This window comes from Phacochoerus africanus, chromosome 10 (assembly GCF_016906955.1).
Source record: "Phacochoerus africanus isolate WHEZ1 chromosome 10, ROS_Pafr_v1, whole genome shotgun sequence".
NCBI lineage: Eukaryota > Metazoa > Chordata > Mammalia > Artiodactyla > Suidae > Phacochoerus > Phacochoerus africanus.
Genome location: NC_062553.1, coordinates 86,206,277 through 86,231,909, shown reverse-complemented (window position 1 = coordinate 86,231,909; position 25,633 = coordinate 86,206,277). Strand labels below are relative to the sequence as shown.

At 42.3% G+C, this 25,633-nt stretch overlaps 1 protein-coding gene across 1 annotated transcript in view; it reads right to left on the bottom strand.

Annotated features, from left to right (window-relative positions):
- RNF150 (ring finger protein 150) overlaps window positions 1-25,633 on the bottom strand; it is a 245,253-nt gene that overhangs the window by 52,797 nt on the left and 166,823 nt on the right. The window contains exon 5 of the mRNA XM_047797983.1: window positions 3,741-3,837. Within this exon, the coding sequence (XP_047653939.1) occupies window positions 3,741-3,837 (97 nt within the window). The remainder of the gene's footprint in view (window positions 1-3,740; window positions 3,838-25,633) is intronic.

Below are 25,633 nucleotides of genomic sequence, written 5' to 3'. Positions count from 1 at the left end.
AATTCAGGTTGGCAGGGAAACTCTTCAAATAAAGCAACTGCTAAAGAGTTAGGGATGTGAAAAATCCAACAGCTACCTGGGATTTTCTATTTGTTAACAACCATCCTATTCATACCAGAATAATAGCAATCAGGAAAAGTGTTTGCTGGGATAAGAAAGCCCGTGTCATGTGGTCCCTTACAGGAGCTTACCGATGGCCTCTGTCATCCTACAAAGACACCCCCAGACCCGACTGAAGAGGACAGAGGGTGAGGTGCTTGAGTGCAGACAAAGGGATGAAAAAACTCTGACGATAAAGGGCTCCCCTGACCCCTTTCTGTTCAGTATGTTATTTCCCTTGGCAAAATATAATGGAAAAAGACACCACTGAGTGGGAATTTCACAATCCACGATTGTGCTCTTATTCTTCAGCTCATTGTGGAGAAATCCACTTACAAAATGAAAATGGCCCCAGCTCTTAGCTTTCCCCTTCTTTTCATGTGCCTCTCAGCACGGGCAGGCCCAGGGCTATTCAGTTAAAAACAGCCAAACGACGACCCAAATGGGACACAAGAACCTGTGTTTGGACAATTTAGTGGATCAGGATTACAACTGAGTCTTTGGTGGGTTGACAACGTTCAAAGGAGGATCGGGGTGAATTTTAGCAATTCGGTGACTGGCAGCCTTCGCCCTCTGAAGGGCGACAGTGCCACAAACACTTACTGAGCTGTTGGCATGTGTCAAGGATATGGGGACTAAGGACCAACAGGCACCAATTACAAGGGACTGACAGGCTCTTTTCAATTTCTTTGATTAAGAAGGAATGGGGTTAAAGGGGTTTGGGGAAATTGTAAAACGGTTTCTTTGAGTTGCAGGAAGAGGGTCACAGTTTTCTAACCGAGAAGGCCTGTCCATTTACATGGACAGTTAGAGGAATGGAGTAAAAATATCCTCTCTTTGGTACGATTTAGGCATGGTGCTACCCAATGGTGAAGGGAGGAGCAGAGTGCTGCCCAGAAGTCTGCCCAGATCCAGACTCCATCCTCTAGGACAAAACCAGAAAAGCCTCAGGAAGGCATGAGGTGCCACCATATGCCTCAGCGCTTCATTGAGAAGCAGCCTCTGCACCTGCCTTCTTCACAGAGGGTGCTCTTCTCCCTGGGGTGAGAGTGGGTGCATGTCACATTCCTGTTCAGCTGGCCTTTAAGAATCCTTGGTAAGGAATTCCCTTGTGGTGCAGTGGGTTAAGGAGTCAGAGTTGTCTCTGCAATGGCTTGGGCTGCTGCTGTGGCTCAGGTTCGATCCCTGGCCCAGGAACTTCTATAAGCTGTGGGCATGGCCAGGAAAAAAAAAAAATCCTGGCCCAAATCCAAAGATGCTTCTGATGTTTATTTATTTTTCTGGAAGTCAAGAGTGCTAAGAAAAGTTCCTATCTAGACTTGACAGGCATCAAACTATGGCCAGGATGCCCAGCTGCTTAAAAGCAAAATGTTATTTGTTTTGGAAGTCAGTGAAAATGACACCCAATAATTCTCTTTTAAAAACAGTTACTAGCTGTATTCTTGAGTCATTTACAAGTAGAGTTTGGAGAAGTTCTACCTCCCCAGGAAAAGTCTAGACTCAAATGCTATTTAGTACAAAATTCAACCCCTGGGGTAGTTTGGTTTCATTGTCTGGACCACAGAGAACAGGGATCGACAATTGGGAGTTTTGAAGATATCCTAAGCAATAGGAATGAGGTTAAATGGTATGACTGTCAATCTTTAATTGTAGGCATGCTAAAGATTTTGGGAACCAGGGAGTTCCTGTTGTGGCTCAGTGGTTAACGAATCCGATTAGGAACCATGAGGTTGTGGGTTCAATCCCTGCCCTTGCTCAGTGGGTTAAGGGTCTGACGTTGCCATGAGCTGTGGTGTAGATTGAAGACGAGGCTCGGATCCTGCGTTGCTGTGGCTCTGGCGTAGGCTGGCAGCTGCAGCTCTGATTAGACCCCTAGCCTGGGAACCTCCATATGCCGCAGGAGCGGCCCTAGAAATGGCAAAACAACAACAACAAAAAAAAGATTTTGGAAACCAATCTCTCACACACACACAAGCACTCGTAAGTACATACATTTTCCTCCTCCCTGGTAAGAACCAGTTAGAGCCAGAAATGTGAAATGTGAAAACACTGAGTTTAGGAGTTTCCGTTGCGGTGCAGGAACCATGAGGTTGTGGGTTTGATCCCTGGCCTCCCTCAGTGGGTTAAGGATCTGGCATTCCTGTGGGCTGTGGTGTAGGTTGCAGATGTGGCTCAGATCTGGTGTTGCTGTGGCTCTGGCGTACGCCAGCAGCTACAGCTCGGATTAGACCCCTAGCCTGGGAACTTCCAGAGGCCAAGGGTGTGGCCCTAAAAAGACAAAAGACAAAAACAAAACAAAACAAAACAAAACAACAAAAAACAAAAAGAAAACACTGAGTTTAATTTTCTAAGTCACTATATCTGATCAAGATATCGGGTTTTTTACTAAGGTTTCATGTTCACTGTCATTGATTTTCACTTTTAGTGTAGCACTTATTTACAACTCTAGTCTCAGAATAGAATGCGTTGCTTCTCAAAAGCTAGCTCAAAGCTATAGTCACACGAGTTGATTTGTGTTTGGTGTATCAACTGCAAAACATCAGCACACAGCTGGCATGGAGGCAGCTGGAATGGGGTAGAAAATTCAGCCAACCCATGACCTGCAGGTGTGTTCTCTCGAACAGTCACTCTGATCTTCCCGGATAATTAGTCCTTTGGCATTAAAGAAAGCCTTTGATATCTGATCTGATCCTTTCTTCTGCAGTGACATCTTAGGACTTTAAATATTCTATTTATTCTTTGCCATTAGTTGTGAGGAGTGACAAGAGGGAGGTGGTAGCAAAGTGAGGGGGGGCAGGGGAGGCAGGTCTCTGTATCCTGTTTGTCGGGCTTCTTTCAGACAGTGCCTGTGTTTTTCCCTCATCTCTCTCTGTGGCCCGCCGATCGGGTGGCCTGGCTTGCTTCCTGCCCTCATCACAGCAGCTGGTCACTCACTAACCTAGCCTGTGGCCTCTGCTTGGTCTGGTTCTGGCAAAGTCTTTCCCTGGAGCATCAGGTCAGCCAGCTGGGGGGGGTGGGGAGGACTCTCTTTGCGTTGGGGGAGAGACTAAATTTGATAAAACACATATCTGAGGGCGCCAGCCTCACGGTAGCACTAGAATCAAGTGGTTCTGGCTCTGGTTTCCTGCTTTACTCAAGTTCTCCACAGAGATCTGAGTTCAGCAAAGGCCCTGAGCCAGATTTCCAGCGGCTGGCCTCCCCTCCCCTTGCTGGGAGAGTGCGTTTTCCTCTGGAAGCCGGGTGATTGAGGGGCAACGTCCAGAAATGAGGGGTGCGGGTCTGCTCGAGGACAATGCAGGGCCAAGAACAGGAGGTCACTGATGTACGGCTGCCCCAGGAGGCCTCTGCCGGTACCCCACCTGCTCACACACTGCGGCCCAGGAGGGGAGCTTATGAGCTGCTGGGGGCGGCGTCTCAACTCACGGACAAATACAATGGTCATGGTGAGAGGGGCCCGAGGTGCTCAGACTGAGAAAAAGTGAGAGGAGGAACGTGTTGAGATGTGGGAAGGCTCTCACTAGATGACGCCTCTGCTGTGGGACTAAGGAGACACAGAAAATCCAGGTTTGAGGTTTCCTCCCTGCTTTGCGGGTAATGCAGAAAGACAGACATTACGAGGCTGGAGGCTGGGCTGTGCTTACCGGGATCCCTAGGGCTTTAAGAATGTTCATCTTGCACATGGGACAGGTGCGATGGTCTAGAAGCCAGGGGTCAACACAGGACTTGTGGAAAAGATGCCTGCAATGAGAACCATACATCTTAGTGCGGTGGTAACTGCGGAGACCACCTAGTCCACTACAGCCCAGAGCCTTGTCCAAGGTCACCCACTGCTTCGTGGCAGATCCAAGACTCGGACCTAAAGCTCCAAACACCTGGGCCAAAGCACTTCCCTGCGGTGATACATCAACATCTGTCTGAATCCCAGGAGGGTCCTCTATGATTCCCAGCTGAGTCTCCCACGTTTCAGAAAATGTAGAGAATGTAGAAAGAGTGACATTTCTCTCTTTCTGGCCAGGAAGAACATTTAATGGAAAGAGGCAAGTGGGGAAACATGCACAGACCTTTCAGGATAACCTGAGAGTTGCTACTTTTAAATCAATCCAGAATTTCTTTCTCTCACAGTTGGAAGACAACTGCAAAATAAAGCCTCACTTCCGTCGATATCTGGGGTCTCACGCAAAAGGGCAGAAGAACTCCCAGAAGCATTTCACAGCACAAGTGACATTTTAAATTGTTATGCCTGGTGGCTGTCACGTCAGAAGCCAGAGGGAAGGGGACTGGAAGCTTTACCGTTTGTACAGCTGATGTGCCCAATGCTACTGCTGTCTCACACACTAGCCCTCAGGAGCCTCACTCCGAGTGGCAGGAGAACGGGGGCATTTCGTAGGTGTGGGAGTGGGGGTTCCTAACGAAACTTCCTCTCAACTTGGCTCACAAGAACCCCTCAGAGGGGTCAGGGACTGCATGAGTCAGAAATCTGTCTTCTCACAAGACTCCAGATCCCAGGCAGAAGCAGTCAGAAGGTCCTGCCTGGGGCAAGAAGAGAGAGAACCGTCTGTCTTAAGTTCAAGGGTGTCCTGAGGACACACAGTCCTTGCCCAACGCTCTCTCCTCCATGCTATGCTATTCCTGGAATCTTTCCCTCTCTTCCCTCACTTCTGTCTTCTATTGTTCTAACAGCTCTACAGTTTTCTTTGTGTTTAGAAGGCTTTAGGCTCAAATGCTTCCAAAGGATGCCACAAATTAGAGATGAGTTCAGGAAGTGCCACCTCTGAAATGCACATAGACAGGAACCCATGTGCCAAAGACGGGGTTAGCTGTGTATAGGTTATGATGGCATTCGGGATGAGGAAAAGGGGAGGAGCCCCCTGGATGTGTCATGTATTTCCAGATGACTGTTCAGCATGCCCTACAGGTTTACTGTTAGAAGGTATGGATCACATTCATTCATTCCTTTATCCATGCATCCATCTGACAAGGAGTATCAGCCAAGGACTGTGCCCCTCACTGGGAAATCAGCATCATACTGATTTGGTTCCTTCCCTTCGGGAGTATAATGGGAGAGGGAGACACCAGTGAAATCATAAAATATAAATAAACTACCTAATGGCAACAGGGCTAAGTATCACATTGGAAGGACACAGAGTTGACAGGGAGCTTGTAACTGGGAGATGTATCCTAGTTTAGATGCACAGAGGAAGTTTCCCTGATGAGGTGCCCAAGCTCAGACCTGAGGGCTACCCAAACCCAGTCTTCCGGGCAGAATGACTGGCTGGTACAAAAGCCCTGAGTTGTGCCCTGGGGAGAAGACCAGCCCCTGTGCAGCAGCATGAGGGAGAAGCTGATGCTGGATGAAGTGTCCTCTGCACCCCTCACCCCAAAATAATAATCGACCTCTTTAAGTTCAGGCTCCACATTCAGAAAACAAGTTCAAAATCAAAATTTTCTCACTCGATAGTGTTCCTTCTGGGGGTGGGGGGGAAGTCAAACATTCTGGTCCTTTTGACCATTCCTGAGATGCAGGCTCTGTTGTGTTTCCTGCGCAAATGGTAGAGTCAGAAAGACAGTCCGCAGGGTCAATCTTCAGCTGTTTTAGCCTAAATAAGTCACTTAATATCCTGCAGTCTCATCTGCCTCATCTCTGAGATGAAGACCTATCTATGCCCACAGAGAAGGCTTCCCCAAGTCTCTCTCCTACAGAAGTCAGTTCTTATACCCTGAGTGATTTCTCTCTTTGCACTGGTCATTCTAACATCGCCTCTGTAAGGGTTAGTTTTATGTGTTAGTTTGTAGGCTACAGAACCATTTATTCAATCAAACACTAATTTATGGTATTCTGTAGATGTGATTAATATCTACAATCAGTTGACTTTATTCTTATTTACTTATTTATTTTTGCTTTTTAGGGCCACATTCGCGGCATATGGAGGTTCCCAGGCTAAGGGCTGAATGAGAGCTGTAGCCGCTGGCCAACGCCAGAGCCACAGAAACTCGTGATCTGAGCTGTGTCTTTAACCTACACCATGGCTCGTGGCAATGCCAGATCCTTAACCCACTGAGCGAGACCAGGGATCGAACCCGCAACATCATGGTTCCTAGTCGGAACCCCATATAATCAGTTGACTTTAAATAAAGGAGGTTAGTTTAAACAATCTGGGTGGGCCTGATCTAATCAGTTGAAGAGCCTTATGAGCAAAAACTGAAGTTTCCCTGAGGAAGAAAAAACCCTGCCTTGATATGGCAGCATCAATCCCTGCTCAGTGTTTCCAGCCTGTAGGCCTGCCCTGCAGATTTCAGGCTCGTCAGCACCTACAAACAGATGAGGCAATCCTTTGAGAATACATAGTGGAATATGGTGGCTCTCTGGAGAACCCTGCCTCGTACATCCTCCAATAAGAACATAAGCTCTATTCACTGTTGTATCCCCTGTATCTAGAATAGATCTTGGCACATAGATGATGCTCTGACATATTTGCTCCATGAATATTTATCCAAGGACCTGGCACTCCTCACTCCCTACACACAGACTCACTCTTTCTGAATCGCTTTCACCTTCATTGCATCTTTGCTTTTCTCCATGCCGCCCCCTTGTTCATGATCTCATTAACTCCTTTCTTTTTCTGTGTTATTGTAATACCATGTAAACTGCTCTGCAATGCCACCAATCATTCCCTGTTCTTTCCATCCCACTCATCCTTGCCAGATTTACCTTCCTAAAATAAAGTGCTAGCCACGTCACCCCTTATTCCATTCTGTTCTGTGCTAGGAATTGGGTGCAAAGATGAATAAGACAAGGTCCTTCCTTCAAGGTGGTATTGCAGTCCTTCAGGGGTCCCTTGGGAACTAAAGTGGAAAAGGCCATTGAAAGACCACACTCTTGGGTCACTGTCTTCCGTTCCTTGATTTTAAGAAAGTCTTAGTTCTCCAAATTTAGCTCCTCATGTGAGAAGTTATATATATATATGATTAGTTCTCTCTCTCTCTCTCTCTCTCTATATATATATATACACACATATATACACACATATATTCTGCACCTGTGGCATACAGAAGTTCCCAGGCCAGGGGTCAAATCAGAGTCAAAGCTGCAGGCCTACACCACAGCCACAGCAATGCCAGATCTGAGCCGCATCTGCGACCTACACCACAGCTCATGGAGATGCTGGATCCTTAACCCATGAGGGAGGCCGGGGATGAAACCTGTGTCCTTGTGGATACTATCTGGGTTCGTTACCTCTGAGCCACAATGGGAACGCCTGAGAAATACTTTATAGTTATGGAGTTTGCAAGTGATTGAGTGTGTGTGTGTGAATAAATAATGCCCACGAAGCTTAAACCGTAAGTCCTGGCCTTCTTTAATTGTAAGCTACCACACATTTTATTAATACCGCCACTACATATTGTTTTTAGACACTATGTATATACGATGTTATCACTACGATTTCTACTCTAAAACTTTTTAATGCTAAATTTAAAAAAATCAAAGAGAGAATTAGGGCAACAAAAACAGTACTGAAATGATACATAGGGTGATTAAGCTGGTTATTAACTAACATTAACTAGCATTCATTTATTCCTAGTAACTATATTTCTTGCATTGACTAAAAAGGAAGACTATAACCTTAAAATTGGAATGGCATAACCATTTTTTCCCCTCCCAAACTGAAAGAAAAATGAACGTGACTAGACTAAAGAAAAAAAGGACCAGGAAAAGAAGCTGGAGTTCCGTGAAATGCACTAATGGTTCAATAAACATCGCTAAGGCAAAGTCCATCTCAACTCATCCTTTTATGATTCTCAGTGGAGCGCTGTCCCTTCCCAGATTTTAATAAAGGCTGCAGGAGAAAGTACATACAGAGGAACATCAGGACAAGATATCCTATCTTCTAATAATCCTGACAGGCTGGAAATACAACAGAGGATTGACCAAAGCTCTTCTCCCTTATTCACTGAAGGGAAGCCAACATGTTGCAAAGAGTTCTTTGACCCCCTGACAAAAGATAATTGCCAACAACTGCAACATGGTGCTGAGACGATTATGAATAATATAACATGCTCTCACATTTGGGGGTCAGTAAGGACAAATCCCGCTAAACTTGTTGCCACATGGATTGATTCTTGTTTTCTGTTGTCCTTGCATCTATATGTGTGAGTCCTTCCTCAATTAGCTGATGGGTTTGCCCGACCAGGAGGTGGAAGGGGCTGTTCTGGGCTTTCTCTCTCACTTACTTGTGTAGGCTTTGTTAGACCCTGCACCCCACCACAGAGATCAGGATCCTGGGGTTTTCCTTTTGGCACCAATGCAAGCTGTTTCATTCCCCTTGATGAAATGGTTATCAAAGAACATGAGTCACGCAGGGACAGAAGAATCTCACTCTCCTAGGCAATGTGAATGGTTTAAACAAGATCTATTCGGTGCTTCTGTGGGGAGCTGAAATGCTTCTTCAGAGCCTCTGAATCTTTTTTGCAAAGCTGTCAATGAACTAAGAGTGAGTATTTAATGAAAGACACTAATAAATAAACAATATCTACTGGTTCTTGAATGCCAACTATGTACCAAGCATGTTACATACATTTAAAATTTTTTTTGTCTTTTTTTTTTTTTTTTTTTTTTTAAGGGCCGCAGCCTCGGCATATGGAGGTTCCCAGGCTAGGGGCTGAACTGGAGCTACAGCCGCTGGCCTACACCACAGCCACAGCAAACTCAGATCCGAGCAGCGTCTGCAACCTACACCATAGCTCATGGCAACGCCGGATCTTTAACCCTCCTAGGGAAGCCAGGGATCGAACCTGTGTCCTCATGGATGCTAGTCAGATTTGTTTCCACTGAGCCACGATGGGAACTCCCTACTGTTAATTTTTTAAAAATTGAATTAATTTTAAAAATTAAGGTATAATTGATTTACAATGTTATATTGATTTCTGCTGTACAGCAAAGTGATTCACTTACTTATACATACATACATACACTCTCTTAAAAAATATTCTTTGCACTGTGGTGTATCATAGGACATTGGATATAGTTCTCCTGTGCTCTACAGCAGGATCTTGTCTCTTGGAATGGGAGGCTGGGCTTAGCAGATGTAAGCTATTAAACACAGAGAGGATAAACAACAAGAGCCTATATATATATTATTAATTCACAACAGCCATGTGAGGTAGACATTGTTATTTCCATTTTATGGAGGAGGAAGCTGAAGTTGGTTAAAGTAAATGACCCAAAGAGGTAGTCTATTGCAGAGCTAGGACTCAAACCCAGTCTTACTGACGCTATTTGTACCCAAATCTATATGCCACCACCCTTCCTCCCACTGCTGAACTGTCACAAGCAAGGCAGGGGGAGTTAAAGGAATTCAGTTTTATTCTTTCCCAATGTATTTTTGTGCTCGAGCCTCAAGGGGGCAGTACCTTCATTACAGGGGTTGGGCACTGAGCAAAACCAGAGCAAAAGTCATCGGCCTTAAGTGTATTTACTTGGCAACAGAAGAGAAAAGCTGTCAAATACTGGCCTCATCAGGCCTATGCTTGGCTCTCAGGCTCCTTACTTTATTTGGGAAGAAGGTAACACTGGCCTCTAAATGCTCTGTTCCCCCCATCCCTGCCCCACCAAGTCTGGTAAATGTTGGTTGGCAGCTGCACGATTTTCCACAAATTTTCTACTTTGTACCATGAAGTACTATAGAAAGAAATACACACACACACACACACACACACACACACACACACACACACACGTTTTTAAAGCTCTTTCCAGACTGGTTTCTCTTTCTTGCCCCCGCTTTCTAAAATACTAATGTGGTATCACTCCCCAGATTTGAAGTGCTTCAGCTGCTCCCCACCGCCTACGGCACAAAGTCAAAATGTCTGAACACAGCACAGAAAGAAGGCTCACCCATCTGGCCCCCTCACATCTGCTCCACCCCCATGTTTATCCCACACTCTTGCCACAACTCTGGAATGCCCTTCTCACTTTTACAAAAGTTTTTGGTGTTGCAAATCTAGCTCATAATTCAAGTCACAGCTCAGATGTCCCTTCTCTTCCCCGAATATCCCCCCCCCTTTTTCAGACTTTGCCAAGGAGAGTCAGTTTCTTTTCCTTTTCTTCTCATTCTGTTTTCTCACATATGTGGTAGCAGCTGCGTATGTGTTCCAGTTTCAGAGTTTGAAGACTGCTCCTTAGCTTTGGCGTAATTTAACTTGCCTGTGGTTCAGTTTTCTATTCTATGTTTTATGACAATGTCTTTTAATTGACAAACTTCTGAAGTAATATTGCCTGCAATAACCCATCAGAGGGTTTTTATTACAAGGAAAGGACAAAGGACCCAAAGAAGAACGAATAAAGCCCAGAGTTGGTTGAAGGAAAGAAATAACAAAGATTAGAGCAGAAATAAATGAAATAGATGCTAAGAAGACAATGAGAAGATCAACGAAGTGAAGATCTGGTTCTTTGAAAAGATAAACTAAATTTATAAGCCCTTCACTGGACTCACTAAGAAAAAGAGAAAGGACCCAAATGCATAAAATCAGAAATGCAAAAGGAGGTATTAAAATTGATACCATAGAAGTACAAGTGATCTTGAGAGACTATTATAAAAATTGTATGCCAACAAATTGGACAACCTAGAAGAAAGAGACAAATTTCTAGAAACATACAACCTACCAAGACTGAATGTTATAAAACAGAAATTCTGAAAAGACCAATTACTACTAAAGAGATTGAATCTGTAATCAAAAACCTTCAACAAGTAAAAGTTCAGGACCAGACAAAGTCACTGAATTTTACAAATACTCAAAGAAGAACCAGTACCAACCCTTCTTAAATTCTTCCAAAAAAGTAAAAGAGGAGGGAACTTGTCTAGACTCATTTTAAAATTACAAGGTAATTTTATCATTGTCCTGCTGCCAAACCAGACAAGGGCCTCACAAGAACAGAAAATTACAGGAGATCCCATTGTGGCTCGGTGGGTGGAGAACTCAACATGGTGTCTGTAAGGATGTGGGTTCAATCCCTGGCCTTGCTCAGTGGGTTAAGGATCTGGCATTGTCACAAGCTGTGGTGTAGGTCACAGATGTGGCTCAGATCTGGCATTGCTGTGGCTGTGGTATATGCTGGAAGCTGCAGCTCTGATTCGACCCCTAGCCTGGGAACTTCCATTTGCTGCATGAGCAGCCATAAAAAGAAAACAAAAACAAAAAACAAAATAAAAAAGAAAAGAAAATTACAGGCTAATATCAGTGATAAACAGATGCAATAATCCTCAACAAAATGTTAGCAAACTGAATTCGGCAATACATTCAAGTGATCACACACCATGCACAGGCTGGCAGCTGCAACTCTGATTTGACCCCAAGCCCAGGAACTTCCATATGCCATGGGTACAGCCATTAAAAAAAGAGTCATATGATCACCTCTATAGATGCAAAAAAAGCACTTGACAAAATTCAACATTCATTTATGATAAAAACTCAACAAAGCAGGTGTGGAGGGAAAATACCTCAACAGTACAGGTCAGATATGACAAACTCACAGATAACATCATATTCAATAGTGAAAATCTGAGAAGATGTCCACTTCAGCCACTTTTATTTGACATAGTATTAAAAGTACTAGCCAGGGCATGTAAGTAAGAAAAGGAAATAAAAGACATCCAAATTGGAAAGGAAGAAGTAAAACTGTCACTACCTGCAGATAACATGATATTATATAGAGAAACCCCTAATGACTCCTTTAAAAATTGTTACATGAATTCAGTAAAGTTGTAGGATATAAAATCAATATACAAAAATCTATTGTAATTCTACACATTAATAATAAACTATCAGAGAAATGAAGAAAACAATCTCATTTACAATTGCATCAAAAAGAATAAAATACCTAGGAATAAATTTAACCAATGAGGTTAAAGACCTATACACTGAAAACAAGACATTCCTGAAAGAAATTGAAGAAGACACAAATAAATGTAAAGATACTTCATGCTTATTGAAATGGAAGAATCAATATTGTTCAAATATCCATACTACTTAGAGCAATTTATAGATTCAATGCAATCCCTCTTGAAACTGCATTAGCATTTTTCAAAGAAATAGAACAAATAATCCTAAAATTTGTATGGAACCATCAAAAAATTCCAAACAGCCCAAGCAATATGGAGAAGGTACAACAAAGCTGAAGGCATCCTATGCCTTGATTTCAAACTTTATCACAAAGCTATAGTAATTAGAACAGTATGGTACTGGCATAAAAACAGGCACATAGATCAATGGAACAGAAGAGAGAGCCCAGATATAAACCCACACATATATGGTCAATTAATTTACGACAAAGGAGCCAAGAACATACAGTTGGGAAAGGACTGTCTTGCCAATAAAAGGTGTTGGGAAAACAGGAGAGCTACATGCAAACAAATGAAACTCGACCACTCTCTTACACCATATATACAAAAATTAACTCAAAATAGATTAAAGACTTGAACATAAGGCCTGAAATCCTAAAACTCCTAGAAAAAAACATAAGTGGTAAGCTCCTTGACATAGGCCTTGGAGATGATTTTCTACATCTGACACCAAAGTTAAAAGCAACAAAAGCAAAAATACCCAAGTGGGACCATATCAAACTAAAAAGCTTCTGCACAGCAAAGGGAACCAACAACAAAATAAAAAGGAAGGCTTCTGAATTGGAGAAAATATTTGCAAATCAGGTATCTGATAAGGAGCTAATATCCAAAATATATAAAGAGCTCATACAACTCAATAGCCAAAACCCTCTAAATGTTGTGATTAAAGAATGGGCAGAAGAAATGAATAGACATTTCCCCAAAAAAGACACACAGGTTACCAGCAGGCACATGAAATACACTTAACATTATTATCTGGAAAATGTACATCAAAACTCACATTTGTCAGAAGGACTATTATCAAAAAGACAATAAAACCATAAATAACAATTGCTGGTAAAGATGTGGAGAAAAGGGAACTTTCATGCACTCTTGGTGGGAACGTAAATTGGCATAAACACTATGGGGAACGGGATGGAGGTTCCTCAAAAAATTAGAAATAGAACTACCATATGATCCAGCAATTCCACTTCTGGGTATTTATCCCACAAAAATGAAAACACTAATTCAAAAAGATATATGTACCCCCTTGTTCACTGCAGCAGTACTTACAATAGCCAAACATGGAAACAACCTAAGTGTCCACTGATGGACAAACGGAAAAAGGAATTGTGGTATATGTACACAAAAAAATATTATTAGCCCTGAGATCTTGAAATCCTGCCATTTGTGAAGACACGGATGGACCTCGAGGGCATTATGTTATGTGAGATAAGTCAGACAGGGAAAGAAAAATACTGCACTAGCCCTTTTATTTACGTAGAATTTAAAACAAACAAGCAAACAAACACAAGCTCACAGATGCAGAGAACAGATTTGTGGTTGCCAGAGGTGTGGTGTGAGTAGTAGAAGAAACAGGTAAGAGGGGGTCAAAAGTAAAAAGAAAAAGAAAAGAAGAAAGAAAAGAAAGGAAAAAGAAAGAGACAAAGACAACAGTTTAACTGCTTAGTTAATATCATTCCAATGTACTGATAACCAGTGATTACATGTTGATCTTACATACAGACACTTTAAAAATTATTTTATCTGTCCTAATACATTTTTCAATAACAGACAATTATGGAGTTTCCATCATGGCTCAGTGGTTAACGAATCCGACTAGGAACCATGGGGTTGCGGGTTCAGGATCCCTAGGATCCCTGCCCTTGCTCAGTGGGTTAAGGATCCGGCATTGCCGTGAGCTGTGGTGTAGGTCGCAGACGTGGCTCGGATCCCGCGTTGCTGTGGCTCTGGCGTAGGCTGGCGGCTACAGCTCCGATTGGACCCCTAGCCTGGGAACCTCCATAGGCCAATGGGAAGCGACCCTAGAAAAGGCAAAAAGACAAAAAAAAAAAAAAGACAATTATTCTGTTGGTATAAAATATCTCTTGCTAATATTTTTACCCAAACACATTTTAAGACGTCGGATAAATGTATTAAAACACTTGTAAGAAATTTCCTAGCTAAAACTGGAAAAATGGAAATTAAACGAGATCATTCTTGCTCATAATTGGCCTTTATTTTTAAATTCGGTAATAGTTCACAGTATAAACAGTCTTATACACTTTCAGTGAGAAAGAAAATTGATGTAATCTTTGGTAAGGGCAATGTGCAGAGTGAATCAATTTTGCAATGCGTAACTCTTTCGATCTAGTTTTAAAAAAATACAGTTTAGATTTACGTCTTCAAAGTGAGAATAAATTGAAGTCGTCAAAAGAAAAAAAGGACACAAAACATTACCTGGAAAGTAAATGTCACAGTGTTTTGGCTTTTCACTTTTGTTTTTTCAAATCATTTATTTACATGTGGGCAAAATTAAAGTATTTTAACAACTGGTACAGCACAGCACTGACCCTTCATAATGGAAGCATTTTTCTTCATTTTTATGGACTCTAAAATATGAAAGAATTCTGCCTTTTTCCAGGGGCCTAACAAGGACATGACAGGGTTGACGAGCCAGTGGTCTGCTCAGATTGTCTGGCAGACACCACACAGGGCCATTCCTTCCATGCCAATCACATTTTGGGAACATCGATTTATGGGTCTGAGCACGATTCAGTTAGAAAGACCAAAATGGCACTGGTGATGCCACTTACAGAATGGTGACTGAGCCTAGACAGTGTAATGGATATCGAAGAAGAGAAATTCCTACTCAGGAATTCCACTGCTACTCAGGTATTCCATTCCTACTGAGAGGATGTGCTTTCACTGATTTTCTTAAGTAGGATTCCATGCCATCCATGCTCCTGAAATCAGGTAAATTCAGTGAGAACCTCACCAGAATCTTGACTGCTGTAGCTTTGAAAAAGCCATGGAAATCACTGGCTTTTTCTGTGCATTATCTTTGGCACAAATGCCCTGCCTGTGGTCCAGTACCTGGCAATCCACGCACTCAGGGTATCATGAAATGTGCTGTATTATGCAAATCAATAGGCTTATTCTCCATTCCTGTTGCTGAGAAAAGAGCCTTGCTGAGATAGTGGGCACTTTAGTATAGTCTAGGATGGAAGGTGAGTATCTTAGTTATACATGAGGAGGTTTGAAAAAAGAATATTTCTGCCTATTGTTAAAGAGATTTTAAGGAGTTCCCGTCACAGCGTTGCTGTGAGCTGTGGTGTAGGTTGCAGACGCGGCTCAGATCTCGAGTTGTTGTGGCTCTGGTGTAGGCCAGTGGCTACAGCTCCAATTAGACCCCTAGCCTAGGAACCTCCATATGCTGCGAGAGCGGCCCAAGAAATGCCAAAAAGACCAAAAAAAAAAAAAAAAGGAGATTTTAAAACTGATACCAGAACTCACTACTAGGAATGCTGAGTTCTGAGGAAAAGTAGGAAGGTGAAAACAAAATGACAAATTCATGAACATCTAACAGGTATGTGACAGGACTTTCTGCAGAACACTGTGCTAGGCACTGGGGTCCAAAGATGAATCAGACATGCCTCCTGCTGGTGATGTGTTTTAAATACTGAATTGGCAGGCTGATGGGAACATGCACCTCCATACTGTGTAGAACCTGAAAGCTCGGGCTGGGGGTAAAGCAGATTTCCTTTTTAATCTTGGCTGACTATTTTGAAATAACTCCTTAACCTCTCTGAGCCTTAGTTTCTTCATTTATAAAATGAGGATAATAATAGTACCCATTTGAACTTCTCATTAACAGTGTTCATCCAACATGATGGCTCTCCATCTTTCAGGCATAGGGGAAGATTACAAGCTGTCCCGGTGGTAGCTATGGCGATGTGACTAATCCTGGCCAAAAAACTATGAAGAGAAATAACAGATTTCACTTCAGGCGAAGGTACTTAATTACTGACCTGTCAATTAACAATGTTCAAGATGGAGATGGCGTTGTCAGCCGTCATGAGCAGACGTTCCTTGCTGATTCACACGTGATCGTAAAACATAAGGTATCCTTACTGTATTAAGCCACTAAGAGTGGGGAAATTTTCTTGGTTGTTGTTGCTGCAGCAAAAGTAGCCTATCCTGACTAGTAAAATACCTTATGGGGTTGTTGTAAGGATGAAATACTTGTTTATAAAGTGCTTAGTTAGTGTTCAGTGGATAATAGTGACATTGACCTATTTTCGTGATGCTAGTACAACAGGCAAAGGGACACATCATAAACAGATACAAGTAAAAGTGCCATAGACTTCAAAGAGAGGAGCAGTTCCTTTGTGGGGAGGTTGGGAAACTAGGATGGGAAGGACCTGAAGTGTGAAGACTGGAGGAAAGAAATCCAAGGAGAAGGAATTTCCATGAGAAAAAGAAACCGTAATAGTGTCACTGGTATGAGAAACTCAGCTGGATTGAAAGCTAGACTATTTCAGAAGCAGGAGCAGGAAATACAGTTGAAAAAAAAAAATGGCTCCAAATCAGTGTTCTGAAAGCGCCTAGATGGGCAGAGCAGAAGGCGGTATGAAGCGAGGAACATAATCATAGACCCGAGCCAGACTTTCCCTCACTCCTTGCGATGATTGACTTCTCATCAAGTTCCTTCCTTCAGAGCCGTCTCCTCTTGCTCCATCTCCTGTATAGAAAGACCTTGCAGTGGTGACCGTGCAGTGCTGTGGGGCCAGTGAAGGAGACGCCAGCCTTTCCCCACCATAAACTCAACCTAACCAGCCCAGCACCTCTCGGTGGGAGGTGATCCCCCGCTTCTGGGCTTGGTCTGAAATGTTTGGAGCAATTTTGAGAAACTGCGTGTCTCTGATGTCCCCTATTTAGGTTATGTAAACATCATTTTTTTTTTTTTAAGTAGAAAGAAGAAAAGTAAAGGGAAAAAGGAGCTGTCACACAGAACCAGTACTAACTACATCATGGCTGTTATAAACACAGTTTGTTTTGGCAAGCTGATGCGCTATGCTGGCCGTTTTACCTGATGGAGGGAGGGGAAAAAAGAACGCAATAAAGTAAATTATTGTTCACCTCACTAGCACAAACACTGCCCTTCTGTGAAAAAGCCGGGTCTGTTTGCAGGCCCACAATAACAAGCTGGAATCACTGTGGGGAAAGCAGATTTCTTAAAGCTGGAATAGATTTGACCTGGATTACTTAGGGTTCTTAGACAGTTGGCTCACAGTAAGGTGGGGGTTTCTGGGGCAGACTTTTAGCCAAAACCACAGCCCCAGAGAGATGAGCAAAGGGCAGAGCACTCACTGGGGCTGAGGTGTCAAATCCATAGCAGAGGTAGCTGTGCCTTGGAAAGGGTGCTGGCCTAGAAGTCAGAAAACCTAGCTGCGCTTTGGGCCCTGTGACCCCGAGTTAAGGTTTTCTCTTAGTTAAATAAAGGAGTGTTAACGGCCCCTGCCCTATCTATAGTAGAGGCTGTTGGGAGATGAAAATTAGACATTACACATAAAGGAGCTTTGTTAACAGTTGAGTGCTTTTCAAAGTATTATAATAAATAGCTACTTATTTCACCCAGTAGTCCATAGGATTGGGGTTAAATAGCATTAAAGAAAAACCAACACCACTTGAAGAACGAAGGAGCTGCCTCAGATCCTCTGGCTACTAAACTCTGATTTTTTAGTGGCTAGAAGAAACTGATCCTTTGAGAATGCAAGTTTCGAGGGAACTGCAGAATCTTCTTATAACCTGTCTCACTCCTTCGGGTTCTGGTGGAGGGAATCTCTGTGCTTAAAACTTGACCCTGGTCTAATTATACTGTTGGGCTGTGGCAGCAAAGCTGGTTGGCTTTTGTCCCAAGTGTCTAGTTGATGACTATAACTGGGGATCAGGACATTTGAAGTCAGAATGCCATATTTAACAAGGTTATTACAGTTCAAGACTTCTTTCCTAAGGTGGCATTTGCTCTGTTGCAAATACAACAGAAGAGAACACATCAGACATCATTGACCAATGCTGCCATCGCCTTTCATCTTTCCTTCCTTTAATCTCTAGATTAAGAGATAGCTAGTTTTTGGCAGTTGATCCACCAAAATCCAAAGAAATCAAAGAAAAATGATTAGAAAGCACCATCAGCAAACTCTGAACTTACATTTTATGTATATTTGACTAATGTAAAAAGTTAACTTTTTTTTTTTAAGTCCACAGCATTGGGTTTTTCTTTTTCTTTTTCTTTCTTTCTTTCTTTTTTTTTTTTTTTGGTACTGTGAAATTTTCTTACTTTCTTTTCTTTTATTTTTTAGGGCTGTTCCTGCAGTATATGGCTATTCCCAGGCTAGGGGTCAAATTGGCGCTACAGTTGCTGGCCTACACCACAGCCACAGCAACAGGATTTCTGAGCCGTGTCTGCGACCTACACCACACCTCATGGCAACACCAGATCCTCAACCCACTGAGAGAGACCAGGCATCGAACCTGCAATCTCATGGATACTAGTCAGGTTCGTTACTCCTGAGCCACAATGGGAACTCCCTCTTTCATTATTTTAAATGAAGGTTTAACACACAGTAACATGCATAAACCCTTAGCTGGCTGATTTCTTAAGGATGCACATATTTATGTGCACACTACCCAGATGAATATGTACATTGTTTCTCGCATCCCAGAGAGCTCTCTCCAACTCTGGACCAGGCAGCACCAACCTCTTGCCATGAATCCATCGTTACGACTGCTGTCACCACAGATTAGCTTTGCCTGTGACTGATTTTCATATAAATGGAATCATAAAGTATCTATTCTGTTTGTGCAGCTTCTTTGGTTCAATGTAATGTTTTCAGATTCATCTATGCTTTGATGTATATGGATTACTTGTTTCTTTTCATTGCTGACTGGTATTCCACTGTATGAATGTACCCCAACTGATAGATTTTTCTATTGTTAGACATGGGGGTTATTTTCATTTTTTGGCTATTACAAAGGAATGTGCTATGATGACCCTTCTTGTACAAGTTTTTCTGTGAATGTATGCATTCATTTTCCTTGGGTGTATATCCAAGAGTGAAATTGCTGGGTTAGAAGATGCTTAACTTCAGTAGAAGCTGACAAGTTTCCAAAGTAGTTGTGCCCTTTTAAACTCCCACCACACCATAGAACTTTTAATTTGGCAGAGTATGTAAAATTATATTCCTGAAAGAATGAGTTTTTTAAATAATGCTTTTCATCAATAATGACTATTGAGTGGGAAGTATACACCAACTTAAATTTGAAAAATGTAGTTAATGGCTCAGCTGTTGTATTTATTTATGGTAAAGAAAGATTAAAGAAGAGGAGAGAAAAATAAAAATTCATAAATTGTATAACTTTTTTTCTATTAGCCCCAAAGCATCATAAAAACAAAAAATACTTATGTGAAAAAAACACCCTTTACCAAAATAAGAACACAAAATGTTAAAATAGTTAACATCAGAGTTCCCGTCATGGCTCAGTGGTTAACGAATCCAACTAGGAACCATGAGGTTGCAGGTTCGATCCCTGGCCTTGCTCAGTGGGTTAACGATTCAGGATCCCTAGGATCCCTGCCCTTGCTCAGTGGGTTAAGGATCCGGCATTGCCCTGAGCTGTGGCGTAGGTTGCAGACGTGGCTCGGATCCCGCGTTGCTGCGGCTCTGGCGTAGGCCGGTGGTTACAGCTCCGATTTGACCCTTAGCCTGGGAACCTCCATATGCTGCAGGAGCAGCCCTAGAAAAAGGCATAAAGACAAAAAAAAAAAAAAAAAAGAAAAGAAAAGAAAAGTTAACATCACATTTTATCAGTTCTATGCCATGTCATTTTCCTCTCACATTTTAACATCTCTGCAGTTCGGACGCATCTTATCGTCAACGACGATTTACATTAAATCTGCCAACTACAGACTGTCACTTGCCATCTGGTTCTGTAAGAATGAAGTCACTAGCCACTGTGGACCCTGACCTTCAACAGGCCATGAAAGGAGTTCAGGGTGGAGATCAGGAAGGAAGCACTATGGCCTCTGGAAAAACTGGCAGAATAGGCCTTGAAGTAGGTATTTCCAGAAGAAGGTTGTATAAGCCCAATTCCTTGCATCTTCTCATATGTAGAAAAACACTATTAATGATGAACAGAGCCATCTGCTCCTTGTGAATAGCATCATCCTTCTGCCAAGATGTGTGTGTGTGTGTGACAGTACCCCCCCCACTAAAATCACCTCCCCCCCCCACCTCTTTGTAGCAGTTCCTCAGAGCTGTCTGAGAGGCTGCCTCCAGGGCTATAGTCTTCAGTGAGCCCCAAATCAAACTTAACTCACAACTCTCATTTTGTGCAATTTTTTTTAGTCATCAGACACAATATGGGAAGAGTTTAAGTTACTCAAGAATAATATTTAAGAGAAATCAAAGACATGGCAATTAAAACAAGAGCTACCTTCGTATTTGGCTGTCACATGAGTAAGATATTTAAAAATGGTACTACATCTTGGTTCCAAAAGAAGAGTAATACAAGCACATCCTGCTAGTGGGGTGTAAATTGTTACCAACTTTCAAGAAAGCAGTTTGATAAAACTTATCAAGATCCTTTGGAAATCACTTTTGACCCAGGAAGTTTACTTTTAGAAATATAGCTGAAGGGGTAAATACAGAAAAAAAAATAATGTCATGATTTTATAAGGATCACTGGAGGCAATTTAAAAGCCCAACAAGAGCAGGGGCAGTTAAATAAACTCCAATAATGGACTACTATGCAACCACTTAAATATTTTAAGATAATTTCTTAAGTTAGAAGGAAATGCTTACTCTATAGTGTTAAATGAGAAAATAGAATTAAAATTGTATTGATAGGAGTTCCTGTTGTGGCTCAGCAGGTTACAAAATCCGACTAGTATTCATGAGGATTCAGGTTCCATCCCTGGTCCTGCTCAGTGGGTTTTGATCTGGCATTGCTGTGAGCTGTGGTGTAGGTCACAGACACAGTTCGGATCCTGCATTGCTGTGGCTGTGGTGTAGGCCTGCAGCTGCAGCTCCGATTCCACCCTTAGCCTGGGAACTTCCATGTGCCACAGGTGTGGCCGTAAAAAAGCAAGAAAAAAAAATTGTATTAATGGCCTAACCCTACAATGTTTAACAACATACATAGGATGTTTATATATACATTATAAAAATTAAGTACACTAATATTAATAATAAATTAATAATAATTGCTGGGTGGTGAAACCTTTATTTTTCTTTACTTCTTTATTCTTTTCACCCTTTTAAAAATTTCCTACAATTAGCAAAGAAACCTTGAAAGTTATTTTAAATGTATAAAGAAATGGCAGAGAGAAAAAAGGACAGAATGAACTTCTTTGCAGAACAGATACTGACTCACAGGCTTTGAAAAACTTATGGTCTCCAAAGGAGACAGTTTGGCGGGTGGGGGGATGCGCTGGGGTTGTGGGTTTGAAATCCCATAAAATTGGATTGTGATGATCATTGTAAAACCATAAATGTGATAAATTCATTGAGTAATAAAAAAATAAAAAAAAAATCACACACACACACAAAGAAATGGCAGAGAAAAGAATGACCAATCTAATTTGTGTCACATGGGCATGAAAGAGTAAGTCAAATCTTATGAAAATCAACCAGCAGTCATCACTTTTTTTTTTGAAAAAAGGAACTTGGAAAAAAATCTGTTCTGAATCAAGCATATGTAGCAGGCACAACAGGGTAAAGTCAGGACAGACCATTTCTGCCTGGCTGGAAAGCATCCCTTTGTTTTCTACTTCACGAGTTAAAGGGCTCAGAACCCTGATCACATTACAGCATTTGGTAAAATTTCTTTTACCCATAAAGAGTTTGGAATCTTCTGTCCACACAGACATTCAGTTCATTTGACTCATCTTAAAATTAGATGGGTCCCTGGGGTTAGGAATCTTTAGTGGCTGGTATCTATTTTAGGGCTTTCAGGAAAACTTTTGATTTTTGAAGTTTTCAAATATTAAGATGATGTTCTTTTCTCTGCCAGGTTACAATTCTTCTTGGTGTTATGTTCTTTTTTTAATGCGGTATTATCTTTAATTAAGTATAAAGACTTTTCCAATCATGTCGCCTATAGATCTTTTTATCCACTGCTCCCTTTGGCTGCCAGTGTCTTGTCTTTCCCCTCAGCAATGGTAAGGTGGATACCCTTTCCACGGGGAAGAGAGATCCATGGTTTGTTGCCTTTGACAATAACAAAGATGTTGGAGAGCTGGGTGGCGAAGCTGTTGCCATTGGCACCTTTCACATGGACTACACTGAAAGAACCAGGAAGTCTCTCCCTGCTGGTGATCACACCAATTCTTTCCCGCTTAGCACCTCCAAGTCACCATGCACAGGTTACCAGTATCAAATTTGATGAAATCAGTAATCTTGCCAGTCTCCAAATCAATTCGAATGGTGTCATTCCCCTTGATGAGGGGATCAGGGTAGCAGATGGTACGGGCATCATGGGTGACCAGGTGAGGGATTTCTTTTGCGCCCACAAAGATCTTTCTCCCTTTGCACAACTTGTACTTCGCCTCCTCAGGTGTGATACAATGAAGGGCAAAATGACTCTTGGTGTCACAGATCAGACAGAAATTCTCTCCAGTCTTGCCAATGTGGATGACATTCATAAACCCAGCAGGGTAGGTTATATCCGTGTGCACCTTGCCGTCGATCTTAATGAAACACTGCATGCAGACCTTTATTTCATCTCCTGTTAGGGCACACTTAAGTCTGTTCCTTAGGAAAACGATGAGGGGGAGACATTCCCTCAGCTTGCAGGGACCAGCAGATGGATGAGGAGCAAACACACCAGTCAGTTTATTCAGCATCCAAGGCTTTGGAGCTGCTACGTGATTCAGGTGTTTCTTGGGACCATGAGCCATGGCCGTGCTAGGCATGAAAAGAGGGTGTTATATTCTTCCTTAGTATCCTGTCGTGCCAGGCAGGGAGAGTGAATGTTAGCCCCCCTAAGTTCACAGATGAATATCAGAGTTCAACTGTGAAGTTGCCTTGGGTTGTCATTAAAGGACTCAAGACCATGAGAAGCAGCAGGGGAGGCTCTGAACTGCCCACATGGGCTGGGCTGGAAGCATCCAGTGAGAACAAGAAACTCCCTGGGACATAGTGAACAAGCAGACAGAGAGGCTCATTGGATGCAAGCCACCATCAGCAAAGTACTTGTAGGAGTTCCCATCGTGGCGCAGTGGTTAATGAATCTGACTAGGAACCATGAGGTTGCGGGTTCGATCCCTGGCCTTGCTCAGTGGGTTAAGGATCCGGCATTGCCGTGAGCTGGGGTGTAGGTTGCAGACTTGGCTCGGATCTGGCGATCCTGTGGCTCTGGTGTAGGCCGGTGGCTACAGTTCTGATTAGACCCCTAGCCTGGAAACCTCCATATGCTGCAGGAGCAGCTCAAGAAAAGGCAAAAAGACAAAAAAAAAAAAAAAAAAAGGAAGGTACTTGTGGTGCCGGCACTGCCCCCCAGTACATTCACTCAGTAAATCTTCCCAGTTTGACGAGGCTGGTCATTGGCAATCGAGTCACTCTGGACACCTTAGGTTTCGTGTTTGTTCATAAAGCTTTACAAATGAACCCCTCTCCTTTTTTTTTTTTTTTTTTTCCCAGTTTCATATACACGAGCAATATGTATTGGTTTTTTAATTAAATAGGTTTTTATAGTGTGGAAGCTGTCACTGATCTTATAAAACATTCTTTTTTTATGTTCATGCTTTTTTACTGTTATTTCCCCCAACACACTTTTTTCCCCCCACTGTACAGCATGGGGACCCAGTTACACACACATGTATAATTTTTTCTCCCATTGTCGTGCTGCGTTGTAAGTATCTAGACATAGTTCTCAGTGCTACGGTCCATTAACTCCTGTCTCTCAGGGCTGGTGACACTTTCCAAGAGAAGCAGCTCTGGGAGAGATCTAGTGAAAAAGTACAAACAGAAGAGGGGTTATGTGCATTTTTTTTTTGTACTTTTTCACTAGATCTCTCCTAGAGCTGCTTCTCTTGGAGAGGAAAGTGTCACCTGCCCTGAGAGACAGGAGTTAATTGACTGTAGCATCTGAAGAGTTCATCATTAGGTCCATGTTAAAAATATACAGACATCAGTCACAAAAGAAAGAAAAGTAGCCGGGTGTCCAGGGAGATGGACAAGGACGATGTATAAGTCTCTTGTCAAGTGTAGACACATGGTATGTAACAGCCCTTGAGAAAAGTCGTCGAAATTAGGAGACCAAATTTAGGCTTTGACTTTTCAACAGCTTCAAAAAATTCCTTTTCTGAATCTCCAGGCCTATCCCTTATAGTTTCTCTCTGACTCAGATACTGGAATGTCATTAGAAATTCCTTTACGGGAGTTCCCGTCATGGCTCAGTGGGTTAAGAATCTGACACGGTGTTTGTGAGGATGTGGCTTCAATCCCTGGCCTCACTCAGTGGGTTAAGGATCCAGCATTGCTGTGAGCTGTGGTGTAGGTCGCAGATGAGGCTCGGATCTGGCATTGCTGTGGCTCTGGCATAGGCCGGCAGCAAAAGCTCTGATTAGACCCCTAGCCTGGGAACTTCCATGTGCCACAGGTACAGCACTTAAAAAAAAAAAAAAAAAGGAAGAAGAAGAAATTCCTTTGCAAGTTAGGGTACCTGCTGCCCAGATTTGCACATACAAGCTTTACTTGTCCTTCTCTATTCATTTGTTCTATACTTTAACAGTAACCATTTTATGCATTTTATGCTGTTTCCTATTTTTAGTCTAGCATATTGTTGAGTAGAAATTTCCATTTCATCTCTTTCAACCCCAGTGCTGTTAGCCATGTTCGGATCTTTGTAGAAAATGTAGACTGAAGTTTCAAAGAAAAAAAAAAAAAGGAGACAGTATGATATATTCTATGTCCTGAACTACTAAAGAGATCTTTTAAAAAGATACAATTGAAATTTAGTTTCATTCCTAAAGCAGAGAGATGAGAAAGATGACACATAGAATCCAACTATCTATTCAAAATGGAATTCTGCCTAAATGACCCAGTTCTGGGGCTGTTTTGGGGATAAATAACTCAGAAGAAAGTTTTAAAAGGATAAGACAAAGCCAAAGCTGGTCCCCAAGTGCTTTTTTTTTTTTTTTTTTTGAGCGGGAAGAAAATGTTTTAGTTTTTTGAAATATGTTTCCTTTGTTAGGGTTTTTGAGTAATGGTGTTGCTAGCTGCTGGATTTTTTTCCCTATTATTTAGAACTTGAATAGAAAGATATAGGCATGTTTTAAATGTAAACAAATACAGGCATAGCTCTCAGTCTCCATCTGACAGGGCAGCTATTTTCAAGCATTCCACATGGCGGCCTCAGGCGAGGTTTATTTTACCTCCTGAATCCCTCCTGCCTAGATCCTTCTCTTGATATGACTGGTGCCATCACTCCAAGTCAGGTCTCCAATATTTCTTGCCTTGAAAAGGCAAGGCATAGCCTCCGAACTGGTCCCCCGACTCCAGTCAGATCCCTTTCAGCTACATCCACATGGTGCCACTGTGCTGTGTACAGGACACAAGCTGAACCCCTCATCAGATCCTGCAGATGTGGCT